This window comes from Larus michahellis, chromosome 2, assembly GCF_964199755.1.
Source record: "Larus michahellis chromosome 2, bLarMic1.1, whole genome shotgun sequence".
Taxonomy (NCBI): Eukaryota; Metazoa; Chordata; class Aves; order Charadriiformes; family Laridae; genus Larus; species Larus michahellis.
In genome coordinates this window covers 55,340,756-55,353,779 of record NC_133897.1, presented here as the reverse complement: position 1 = coordinate 55,353,779, position 13,024 = coordinate 55,340,756, and the positions used below count along the sequence as shown (strand labels likewise).

General features: G+C 39.8%; 1 protein-coding gene across 1 annotated transcript in view; it reads left to right on the top strand.

Moving 5' to 3' along the window:
• ITGA9 (integrin subunit alpha 9) overlaps nucleotides 1-13,024 on the top strand; it is a 228,803-nt gene that overhangs the window by 191,863 nt on the left and 23,916 nt on the right. Inside the window, exons 24-26 of the mRNA XM_074575530.1 lie at nucleotides 8,504-8,629; nucleotides 9,225-9,344; nucleotides 11,026-11,127. Of these exons, the coding sequence (XP_074431631.1) occupies nucleotides 8,504-8,629; nucleotides 9,225-9,344; nucleotides 11,026-11,127 (348 nt within the window). The remainder of the gene's footprint in view (nucleotides 1-8,503; nucleotides 8,630-9,224; nucleotides 9,345-11,025; nucleotides 11,128-13,024) is intronic.

The following is a 13,024-nucleotide window of genomic DNA, read 5'->3' as shown; positions in this document are numbered from 1 at the left end:
CTCTGAGAATGTCTTGGAAACAAAGGACATCTTCTATCTAACTTAAAATACCCCACCATCACCTCACCCCCCAGGAGGGTTTTTTAATAAGGATAACTCATTTAATCTTCAAGTGTCTAAAACAGATCAGCAAAATCATCTTCTTGGAGGTCCTACCTTCTATCCACTGCCTCTAGAGCTTAGAACTTAGAGCTGATCTTAGATACCTTTCCTATACATTCAAATATCTGCTTTAGTGAAACAACCCACCCAAGTTGTTTGAGCCCTACAGGGAATGTCTTTATCTGCACAGTCTTTAGAGCTTTTCATCCTAACATCAACACAGCCCATGAGGAAAGTCCGACACTTAGGCAAAGAAAAACCATGGGCTTATTCATGGTTTATGCACCATAGGGAAGGCTGTAGAAGGGAATGTGCTGGAGACAGGTAGAACCTAGCTGAAGGAGCACTGAACTCCAAGTGGTCTCAGGGGCTTTTTAAACAGAGACGTACGTTGAGATTTGTTTGCCACTTGTGTGGCACATGTGTTGATTAAGCACTTCACAGTTCATCATAGGGAGAGAAAATGTAACTGTCGGTGATTCTCTCTTGGATTTCAACTGTTAAATGCTGATATATAAGGAGCATGTGAATATTAGAGGCAAACTGGTTTCCATGTAAGGTGGTCTGTCTTCATTGTTCTTCTGTGGACCTCACAGATAAATCATAGGAGTGATCAGTCTTTCTTCTCAGTCTGTACTTGTGGTGGTACCCTCTGACTAGTAAAGAAGCCACTGTCTTGTAAGTCAGGTACTTCAAATCAGAATCTTTGTTCTTCTTGCTAAGCTGGGAAGGCAGCACTAGTTCTTGAAAGGAGGGTTTCTGTACTGCTAAGCGCAGTAAGCAATCAGGTTACTGCAGATTTATGCCAAACATGTATCTGGTGTTCTTTTGGCTGGAGGAGCAGGAGGCAGAGCTAAGATGGGATGCTGATGCTCCTCTATCCTCCTTTAATGCTTTAGCATCTCCACTTTGCTATTTAAATCTTGTCTCTTATGGCCATGTAAGTTTTCCTATTGGATCTGTGGAGTACTGCATTTTTTTTAAACAGCATTGCTTTTTTAAAATCTTTTAAGGGTTGTGTAAAATGGGTTAATTTTAAAAATTCTTTTCTGTTGTTTCAGTGGCTCTTAAATTTATTGCCAGAATCAACAAAACTGCTCTAATTCAAACATGTTTCATTATCTGTGAATATTAAACATTTTTGGCATATGGAGCAAGTACTCAGATAACATATTTACATAACTTATTTGTCTACTGTTGAAAGTCTGACCTTGTCTGGAATTTCTTGTGAGTACCCTTTTTTTCTCAGTGCATGTGACATGTTAGATTAACCATGCCTATCAATTAATCTCTGTTCACCTTCTAAAGGGTGAATCAGTATCTTTGAATCAGGAGGTATGTATACATTTTTTCCCTAATATTAGGACGAATGTGCTATGGTTAGCAACAAAGACAAACAAAAGTGGATCTGTTATTTATTATCCAGTTTGCAAACTTGAACCACTGATTAGGCATGTGTACTTAAAAAAAACATTAAAAAAAAACCTAATAAGAAAGGAGAAATATGTAAAAACTATCTGGCAGCAATTTCAAGAAGTCTACGGCCAGTCCTATGGAGCCAGCATACCCCAGGGCTGATGAGAAAGGCATCCATTTTGGAGCTGAACGATGTTAACAATTTTGTGAAGCAACTGACCTGCGTTCAGACCTTGAGCGTGTTTCCTTCAGCTAAAATTGCCATTCCAAATATCTTGTGTCTCATGATGTTTTCCCTGAGCTTGCCCCTGCACTTTTTCCAGGATCAGACGTGGGTTTGGTTCCGTCACACGCACTCATGACTGGATTCCACCTTCACGCTTGCTTTGTGTCAGCTTAATTCTGCTGGCTTCCAGGCTTTCACTAATAACTGGTGGTGATTTAGCTCAAGGGGGGAATCAGGCTGACTGGAAGAGCCTGGAAACTTTAAGTTGTAATACCATAATGAATTCTTTTGCATTAGTGGCAGTCTAGTGTTGTCTATAAGGTTGTCTGTCTTCTATAAGCTGAAGATACACATTTGCTTGCCTGTTTATCTTGTAAAATGCCAATCATTAAATATGGGATTAGACCTCAGCTTCTTGTATGCAACAGGGAGATTGTATTTACTGCTTCATTGGAAGCAACAGCTGGTTTCCTCTTGGTTTTCGGTCTCATTCTTCCAAGACAATCCTATCACATGCACATACTTAACCCCATGCCAACAGCTAATTTCCACTGCCCTGTGCTTGGTCCTCAGCTGAACTTCCCAGCCCCTGGTTTGGAAATTGTATTTAATTTCCCTCTCCCAGGTTGACATCTTGTGCAGGGTACAGGGCTCTGAAAAAAGGGAAGGTCTCGCCTTTGATGCCTGTTAAACAGGTTGAGGTTAAGTCTAGAAGGGGCTACTGGCTTTCAGTCCACCTGTAAAGTTTATGTTACAGGCAGTAGTGCCTGAGCCTTTAAAGTGTTTGCTAGCAAACCCCAGCAATTTCTTAAGGCCTCAAAGGCTTGCTAGAAATTGTCATGTTCTGAGAGTAGCTACACGTGAGCACAAATGATGTTATGAGCATGCTGAAGGTGGGGGACACAGCTGATAGTAGAAAGGGAATGTGCTGAGGCAGCAGGTGTATTATTTCTCCTAGAAACTTTAAATCCCCTAAATCCATGGCTGACCTGGATTAGAAATGTGAGAAGTGTTTCATTGGCAGCCCAGGGTTACCCTCTGTGTTCCTAGGGGAACACGTGGTGATTGTCCCCCTTGCACTGGTACCATTTTATTGAAGTGCCAAGCTCAGCCCAAGTATTCTCATAAATCCCTACGTGTGCAGGGAAGGTCAGAGAGGATGATCCATGTGGACATGATAAATCCAACATGCTAATCCCATACAGCTCTATTAAATATCCTGCAGGTTTTTAGGATGCAATGTGTGTGGAGTGTATGTGGCATGTTTTACATACAACTGTTACCCTCCTGCCACTTTGTCTTAAGGGTGATGTAATCTAATATGATTAAAAATCATTGCTACTTTATGGGTTTGCCCCTGCTCCATAAGACTTTTCAAATATTCACAGTCCACTAAAGAAGTCCTGTGGGAATTTCTTCATTGTTGCAGATACAGCATTTTTAAAGTATGAAGTAATGCACATGCTTCCTCCGGTGGTTACGTCTTGTCTCTGAGAAGCTTAGTGGTTTTTGCCGACGACAAAAAGTTGGCAGAGTAACCCATTGTATAGGCTGTCCTATTTAAACGTTGTCTCTCAAGCATGTTTATGGGCTCTTTAAGGGGGCAACAACTTCCAGGAAATTAGCAAAGCTAGAGACTAATTTATCTCTGAACTTGTGGCCATTTTCGAGTAGGGTAGCAGCATCAGATGCATTCTGCTTTTCTGCATGATGGCAGATTAGTAGTAATGTTAGCCATTATAGAGTTATGGTAACGTTTACAGGCCTGTTATGCAAGGTACCATTTACAGTCTGTGTAGTACCAATGTTCCAGCTTAAATCTCTTTGTCTTTATGCATGTTTCATGTACATGCACACGTGTTGAATACAATAGGTGAATACTGAGTTCAGCTGAGTAGTGATTTTCAGTCCCTTAGATTTTAGATATCTAGCTAAAACTCTGTAAAAGACGGTAATTTTTAAAAGTGTCCCATGTCCAGCTTCTGGAAGCAGGCCTGATTAGGTGTTTAGGTGAGGCACCCAACAATAACGTCTCACTCATGATAATCTTAGATAGCTCTTCTGGCCTCCAGCAATGGTCAGGCATGCAGGTGAGATCTGAATGCAGGCTGTACTGGCTTTAGTCACTGTGATAGTCCACCTTTGAACTTGAGATAAAAACTAGAAAAAAATAATACACATGTTGCATTGATGATAGGTGTTTTGCAGCCTGTGAGAAGATGTTCCTAGAGGATGGAAACAACCCTACACACAGACAGCCTAGTAAAAAGAAACCATTATCAGTAAAAACTTGTGTGGGTTTGCCTCACATGAAAGTTGAAGACATTATTCAAGCTGGTCAAAACACACTTCATTCTCATTAGAACAATGGCAAATCATAATAAATATATCAAGTTATAAACTCTTAATGGAAGAGTTTTTCAAAAATATTTGGGTTTCCATCAGCAAACCAGCCCCGTACAAATTTTTCAGTTTAGAATTGAAAATCTGAAGAAGTAATTTCTTTGCAAAAATATCATAATTTTTTTAACTGGAAAGGTTTTCCAGGAGCTGAAGTCTAGGATCGGTAGTTGGTAATATTTAGTTCTGTGTTACAAAAATTTTAAGCTGTTACCCTGAAAAAACTCGTTGTGTACTCATGTGGTAGGCTAGACTGTATTGTGAGAGCATAGACTACTGTACATAGAGAAGAATAAAATGAAGAAAATAATTTAAGACCTTTGAAATTCTTTTTATGCCATTTTTTCTGCAACATAAAGGTGTTCAATGAAATCTGCTAAGTCGGATTAAATATATATATGTGTGTATATATATATACACATGTGTGTATATGTGTGTATGTATATACACACACACATATATATATTTATCTCACTTCTATTTATGGAGGAATTTTGTATGGTCAAGACTGATTCTAGCTTTTTTGTTCCAGATGGGTTTGCTTATGTGAAAATATAGCCATTCTAGTACGTAACAAACAATATGAATTCCAGGAGTCCTGCTTATAGGAGTTAATGTGATATCCATACTCATAGGTGAAAAAATTGAAAACTTGTTCTTAGCAAGCAAGTGTAATGTGTATTTCACACACCTTCAATGCCATCACCCTTTGCAGATGTTCTGTGGGGCTGAAGACCAAAGTATGCCTTAGAGTGCTGCTTTATTAGTGTCTTAGTTCAGTCCAGAAAAGAGCTTTTAAAGTAAAATCCCCATCCCTCCCCACGCAGGGAGCTGTGGTTCACATCACAGAGTGCACAAACTGGATTCCTTTGGGGGCAAAAGAAACACAAAGGAGCACTTGAAGAGTGCACTTAACACTCATTTGTGGCTGCAGCACATTCAGGCCACAGGACCAGACTCAGAGGAAGGTAGAAAAGTACGTAATATGGACATCAGGTGCTGAGGATGCCATGCAGTTAGCCTGGTTCACCGTTTAGCCTACATAATGTGCTAATGTAGACTTTGTCTACAACTGTCTGGGTACAGATTTTAGGTACGCTTCCAGTACAGGAGACTTAACTGTATTGCCAGTACACCAGACCGCAAATGATTTTATGCAGGACTTAAAACGGTAAAGTACCTTCTAGGAAACAAAATGAAACAACCTTCAGCAGAGACAGCTCTGACACAGCTCCTTGGAAGTTCCTCCTTGGGAGGCTGCAGGGCTGCTCCTGCTTGGTACCTCACTCAGGACCAAGCTGCAGTCTTAATGTAGGATTTAAGAGAGCTTCCCTTCCATCCCTGTTCCCCCTGCCCCAGTTTTGTTGTTGTTTCTTTGTGTTGGGAGCTGGATGTTGATTTTTCTCTGTGCCTTTTGTATAGTCCTTGTACTGAGTACAAAGGCAACCCACATGCCTTTCCACATCCTCTACACTGCTCTGAAAACCCCCTTCTGCTATTTCTGTGAGATGTTAGATCCTAGGTCCTGGGAAGATCACTTTGGGGATAGTCCTTTTCTGTTTATAGAAAAGAGAAACCACATGGAAATTTCCGAAAAGCTGTAGTATGTCACGTACCCTGAAACTCCAAGACTTTGTCAAAGAGCCTGGCTACCTCCTCTGTATCAAAGACTTGCACAGTTCTTGCATCTATAAATTGTACGCGTTTGCTCATGCCCTTAAACTTTGCCAGAAATTTTCTTCTTTGTGTACCAGATTATGAGGTTGGTCACAAGGAGGAAAGCAGGTGGCTGGCGTAGCACCATGTTTGAACAAGGAGAGGCTCACACATGAGGCCAAATCCTGATTTGCATTTCAGAGATGCAGTTCAGTCTCAGCGTAACGCAGGCAGGAGCTTTGTGCTAAGATTTTCTTTAGTAGGTTGATTTCCTAGAGCTGAATTTTTCATTGAAAACAAAGTTTCATGAAAAGTTACCATGGTTTTGTCTGACTGGTTGACTGAACCTTCCCTTTGTGTGTGTAAAAATTGAGGAAAATAAGAGATGGTGTGAAATATAAAGTGTCTGACAGTCACTCTAACAAAATAAACAAACAAAAAACCCCAAACAAAGAAAAAAAAACCCTTTGGAAAGGCTGGATTTCCTTCTACCTCAGCATGATCCACCCATTTCAAAGGTTTTTGTTACTTTTTTCCTAGTTCTGTGCCTCTGCTGTTTCTAAGAGTGCTAAAAGAAATAGCCCTTCTCAGCTGCCTTGCATCCTTTCCTGCCTATTGTCTTTCAGCATACGTTGATTCATCACAGATACACAGATGAATACAAACTAATTTCTGCCTGATTGAATTCCTCCAAATTCTGCAGACCAAGTAGTAGTGTCTGCCTTCCCTTCTAGGAAGTGGCAACTGCCTTTGGCTACTTAAACAGGCAGTAGGTGACCCGCTGGTTTGTTCTAGAGCAGTGCAGGTGACCGGAGGTGCTCAGTCCTTGCATGTGTCCCTCCTAACGTGGGCTGAGACACTGAATTTAATAGCTGCCTTGTGTAGGATTGCTGCATAGTTGGCAGAGTGGAAAGGGTATTTCCAAATTCAGACTTTATCCTCTGGAAGTGCCTTTCTCTGTTTCAGCTAAAATGTTTTAAAAAGGACAAGGTGTAGCCAAGCTTCAGTTTAAGAAAAGATAATCGTTTAAAGAAAGGACCAGATTTATGTTGCTTCATGCCAGATAATTCCTTTTAGACTCGTGAGATATTTCTGCTTTGGTTTGTTCTTACATTGTATTTGTACAGGATGTAAAACAGGACTATTTAGAAAGTATGCCAAAAGCTGTGATAGTCCAGAAGCTCATACTGTCCTTTCTGTATCTCTTGCGTGAATCTAATGACATCTGTCCAAGTGTCTGGTAATTCAAACTTTCAGGAAGAGCGAGCAAGTACTGAATAGATCTTGCCTCTTTGTTGTTCTTGATTTAACATAAACCTTCTGGTTGATCTGGATCTAATTCCCATGTGAAAGTTCAAAGAAAGTAAATGTCAATGTGCTTTGAGAATCTCTTACCTACAGTAAATAGTGAAAACTCATTCCAGGTGATCTGGACAACTGGAGAACATCATAGTCTTAATTTTCAGTTGATCCCAAGGAGACTGTAAACTGCGGGTAGCTACCTGTGCCTGTATCTGTTGGGAATGTAAGGATAGATTATATAAAGATAGGTTATGAATATGTACTTCAAAGAACAGCTTACGAAGAGTTTGTGGGCCAGTGAAGCAGAAAACATATATCTTACCAAGAGACATAGACATCGCTTGTCTGGAAAGTAGCATTTAAGATCTAGATAGACCTTTAGGGTTTCTTTCCTTTTTGGCAATACTTTGGCTAACTGAGATATAAACTGTTTAATGCAAAATTGGACTCAGACCATGCAGTAATTTTGTATCTATAACAACTTTTTTTTTTTTCTCCATCTTTCAAGGATTTGTGATTTGAATAATGTACAAGTTTTCATCCTCTCAGAGCAGAGGATGTGGGGAGGTCAACAGCAGGGTGTGTAAGAACGTTGCTTGTTGGTTTATGGGAAAATCTCCCTCTTTCTCACTCTTACAGGTTTTAAGGATGGTGGCAAGAGGAATTTGCTGATATTTTGTTGTCATAGTTTGTATTAAATTCCAATAGATTTTCTTCAGTGAATATTCATAAGCTGCAAAAAGTGAGAAGGGTTTTCTAATGCAAGGTTGTCTTGACTGAAGATCATTTTATCAAAGCTTGGTACATTTTGCTTGCTTCAAGCCTGTACTTTACTGGACAAGTGAATAAGCTAATGATACAAAAAGTTTAATTTTGTACTATTTGTGCTAAAGGTAAAAGAACAGATTTGGTGTCCAGGCTTGTGCATTTACACAAAGATTTCATTTATCTCATTAGTTCTGACAGAAACCATGAAATAGTCAAGTTGACCAAAGCATCAAATAATACAGCTACAAAAAAGGTAATGCACAGGGTAACACAATTGATGTAAAATGCTATGTGGTGATTTATATCTTTTGCTGAGATTTTTCTTCTCTATCTCCAGACACACAGAACACAGACACGGACATGTGAGCTAGGTTAGATATGTTCATATCCCATCCAGTCAAGAGAGACAAACATTTCCAGAGCATGGTTTGTCTGGCTTACTTTAGATATTTTCTTTAGGATTATTTGACTCTCAAAGTGCTTATTTCTCTCTTTTGTCTATTAATGGGAGCCCACACATCCAGCTCAGATGTAGGTGTGTTTTATGGACGGGCTAATCCCACCTTCTTGTGTCATTTAGTTTAATTTAGTTTAATTCAGAATAATAATTGTGATCTATAATTGTGCTTGCAGGTTGGTCAAGACAAAGGAAGCTGTTCTTTTCACAGAAACCCCAGCCCATGCGTTGTTCCTCAAGAGAATGAAAATATTTTCCACACGATATTTGCTTTTTTCACAAAGTCTGGCAGAAAAGTATTGGTAAGAAAGTCCACTTATGGCAAACTTGAACATAGAGTGTATCTTGCAAAAGATATCGCATGGCTTAGCATGAAGAATTCAAGCAGATAGTTCATTACAGAGCAACTGTTTGGTGCATATATATTAATACTGACGTACTGTGGGGATATTTAGTGATTTTAATAATCTGATTTTTCAATGGAAATAGGAAGTTTCAGGAAGTGCAGTGGGGAGGGAGTTACCTGATGTAGCAGGGCATACTTGGTGATGAGCACCCTCGCTCCCGTGTTTTGTCAAAGGCACGTGGGGCAGCAGGACCTGTGCTGTGCTCGGCGCCCGCCCCATGCAGAGGGCTTGATGTTCAGTGGTGGCCGAGCTCCTCCCGGCCCCAGGCGCTCGCCTGGCTCAGCAGCTCTGTAAAGAGATGAATTTTACCTGGCTTGCTTTCATGCAGGTCTCTTTATCTAGCTGTCTTCAGGTCTTGAAAGTTGCTGCTATTTCAATGCAGGAGTGCAGTTCACTATGTAACTTAGTCAGCTGGTGTGTTTGGTGTCACACAATTTGGCACTGATTTTTTTCTTCCTTTGCCTAACAGCTTTTTCCATATTTCCTGTAGGATTGTGAAAGACCAGGCAGGTCCTGCTTAATTATACGATGCAACTTAAGCTCATTAGCAAAAGCAGAGTCCTGTGATATAAGTATCTACACGCTGCTGAATACTGAGATACTGAAGAAGGTACGTGCTTCCTTTGTAGTTTGTCTGAAATACCAATTTGAGTATGCTTATGTGCATCAAAGGACTCAAGAGTTGCATTCCTTCTGCTCTTTATTAGTGTGTTATAAAAAATCATGGTGTCAGAGAAAACAGATCTATTTATCAACAGCGTGCGTGGAGGTGTTAATCCTAGTTCTTACTCATTACCCATTAAGGCAGAAATAAATTAAGTTCAGAAATTTATACATTGAGAAACAACAAATGAGGCCCCTAATTGTATGCATGGTATTAAAACTAGATACTTCATAAAGTTGAATTGATTTCTAAAAGTTTTTGTTCTGAAAAATGAAAAGTAGAGTAAGTGCATGTAAACTGTGACCAACTATCTATCATTCCCTCTGTATAAACAGAGACATGGCAGGTTTTTTTGTGATTTTTTTACTTCAAATGATTATTATTCAAAGAAGATACATCACTACCATATTAATGCTGAGCTTGGCATTTGTGACAAGAAACAAATGGTCGCAAGTTAATTCCTGTCTTCTCTGAAGCCACTGAATGAGACAGCAAATCTTTTAAATTTCTAGTGATTTACTGTGGCTGGCCCTGTTTTCCTATACTTACAAAAATGCTGACTGTGTAATTGTGGCAAGATGCTGTAAGATTATGAGGGTATAAGAGAGGAGAAAGCTGATAACATGAGCCTACTAAAATTAACTTATCTTTGATAGCTGCTAGATTAAAAGCATTGGAGAGCCCTTATTAGAAAGCAGTTCCTGAAGCCATTGATAGCCGTGAGCTTTTCCAGCTGAAACCAACCAGTCTGCTAATCTTGTTCATATTTGAAAACAGAAAATATAGGGAAGGCCGGAAGTTTCAGGTATTTGTTACATGCTTACAGGAATGTTGAAATATGTAAGCAAGTAACTGCGCACAAAATGTGCTTCTGGGAAATTCAGTCCTGGGAATAGCCGCGATTCATCCTGTCTGCTGGGTCCTTTCCAAGATGACCATTAGCAACGTTCATTTAAAAGACATACAGTGCTTACCCGTCTGTGGGTCAGTATCACCAGTACATGCCATTTGCCACTTAACATCTACCGTCCCCAAGGTAGACAGCATACAAATGACTAACCCATGAGTTGAAATGGCAGCTTACTGGAATATGCCTGTTAAAATGCACTGTGTAAAATATAGGATTAATAAGGGGAGGTGTGCGTTGAATATTTAATTTAATCAAATAATTAAGAAGTTTTCACCTTGGGTTATACTTGAGCTTATCCCAGGCTTTGTATATCTTTTTTCTGTTCACTTGAAAAACAAATAGGAACTTTTCTTTGATGGTTAATATTGAGCCTGTCTGTCTTGATTGGCAATGTTCTGTCTTCTGCGGTAAATGTGGGAAACTTAACAGGCCAAATACAAATGATGTGATTAAAGTTCAACATACCTGATTTTGTTTTAATCTGAGATAATGGGCTTGGGTTTGCCTGTCTGTTATGGGCATAAGGTATATTTTTCAAAGCAAGGTTTTAACCAGGACAGGAGTAAACCTTCAACCCAGCCTCCACTACGCATTGCCTAGGTGTCTTTATTACACTGGCAAATGTTTAATGTTTTTGTCTGGGGGAGGGGGGGTTGGTGCTTTTTTTTTTTTTTTTTTGCACCCCCGAATCCAATTCTTCCTCTTCTTACTTCTCAGGACAGTTCATCGGTCATCCAGTTTGTCACAAGGGCGAGGGTGCGTGTGGACCCTGACCTCAGAGTTGTGGAGGTGCCCAATGGGAGCCCAGAAGAAAAACCAGTAAGTAAATAAACCTGCAGAGAAAGGTTTCCTGATCCCAGTGTGGTAGAGATCATTGAGAGCTCTACGCAAACTGGAATTTGTGGCTGGGCTTGGGCTGGGCTAGCCCATGAGAGTGCCCAGACTTTGTCTGGATAGATTAGCAGTGCTGTGAAGCGTGCTTCTGTGGTTTTGCTCTCTGTGATAACGATGCCATCACAGTGAATGATGTTATGTGGAGCAGGAGGATCTGTGTTGTACTAGCCAAAATTGTAATATCCTTGAGGTATTTGTGCTAAAATTAGGTTTAGCTTCCTGTTCTAGGGTTAACGTCTGCTTTAATCTAATTCAGATTTTCCTTGAAAACCTAGCAGAGACTTGAAACCCCAGCAAAGTCTTTTCAGATGTGCCAGTATGAAAAATTTAGAAGTGTTAATGATATTTTGGGAGCTGTGAAAATGGGCAAGGGGGTCTAAACTTTCAGAAATTCATTTAACTATTCCCTTGTGCTGAGCTGGTGGAATTCATGTATGACCTGATACTGCTTTTTGTGTTGATCTGCATGAGGCTGGGTTGAAAATTGAAGGGGAAATATTAAAGTTCAAGGTGAATTCACTGTGTAGTTTTGACTGTAAGTAAAACTGTACAGGACCACTTTTACAATCTATTGGAGAAGGAGAAGGTGATGGCTTTGGTTTCCTACTACCAAGTTGCCTAATGCTTACGCATGAAAATTGAACAGCGGGCTACATCCAAATTCAGCTTTCTTTTTGTCTGGTGAAATTTTAAAGTTTCATTTTTTATTTCCCTCTCACATGAGGATCAGAGGTAATCTGGATTACTTTCAATTTCTCCTCTTGCTCTGTATTTTTGGAACATGATCTAGATCCCATCTCTCAGTTATCCTTTTATCACCAATGACTGTCATCACCACCAGCCCATGAAACCATGCTCTCATTTGCTCCATTTCAGTCAGTACTACTGAGATTTGAGTGTGAGAGCATTGAGTCCAACACACTTTTGGAAGGCACTGATCTCCCAAATTAAAGCACTTATCTCAGAGATACTGGATTTAAAACCCTACAGACAAAGGAAGAATTGAACCTGCATCTACTTACTACCTTCAGTCTGAAAGTAGAGACACCACTACAGTGACTGTCTTCTCCAGCATCATGTCTGCAACGCTAGACTTAACTTCCTGTTTTATTAGACCTGTCAGAAAAAGAAATTCTTTTATATGTCAGGACTCCATCTTTTCCTTTGGTTTTATTTTCTTTGTCAGGTTTCTGGACCATTCTGAAGAGCATTAAAAAATAGGCTTGGCAGCTGAAATGAAAAGCATAGCTAGCCTTCCCTGAGAATGTGCCTCACAAGTGATCTGCAGCCCTGATTGTTAATACATTGCTTGATCTCTCTTTAGCTTGCACAGAGCAAATCTTGCAATTTTATGGCAAAATTTCATTAATGATTGAAGTAACACCTGACTGTGATACCCATGCCCCAACTGAAATGGAAGAAGCCAGGATCTCTCTGCTAAGTATTTTGATCTGTAAAGGGTTTTAGAATCTCTCAGAATGATAGGCACAATGTAAAATGTGTGGGATTACTATTATTTAATGTTCAAAATTTAGATACTTAGCTATTTTATCTAGGAATGCAAGCTCTGCTGTATTCCATTGTTATCTAATGCTTGGAGAAAAAAAAAAGAAAGAAGACAAACAAACAAACAAGACCCAAACAAACCCCCCCAACATCATCCTTTTCCGGTTCCTGGAAAGCCTTTCATGAAGCCTTGAGTTGCAACAATTATAAAGCGCACTGTGTGTGCTGAGAAGCTATATTAATCTTCAAACAAGAGCTTGCTCCTAGTTCCTGGGAAGCCCTAGCTGAAAAGGAGCATGCTTGACATGTTGTAGCC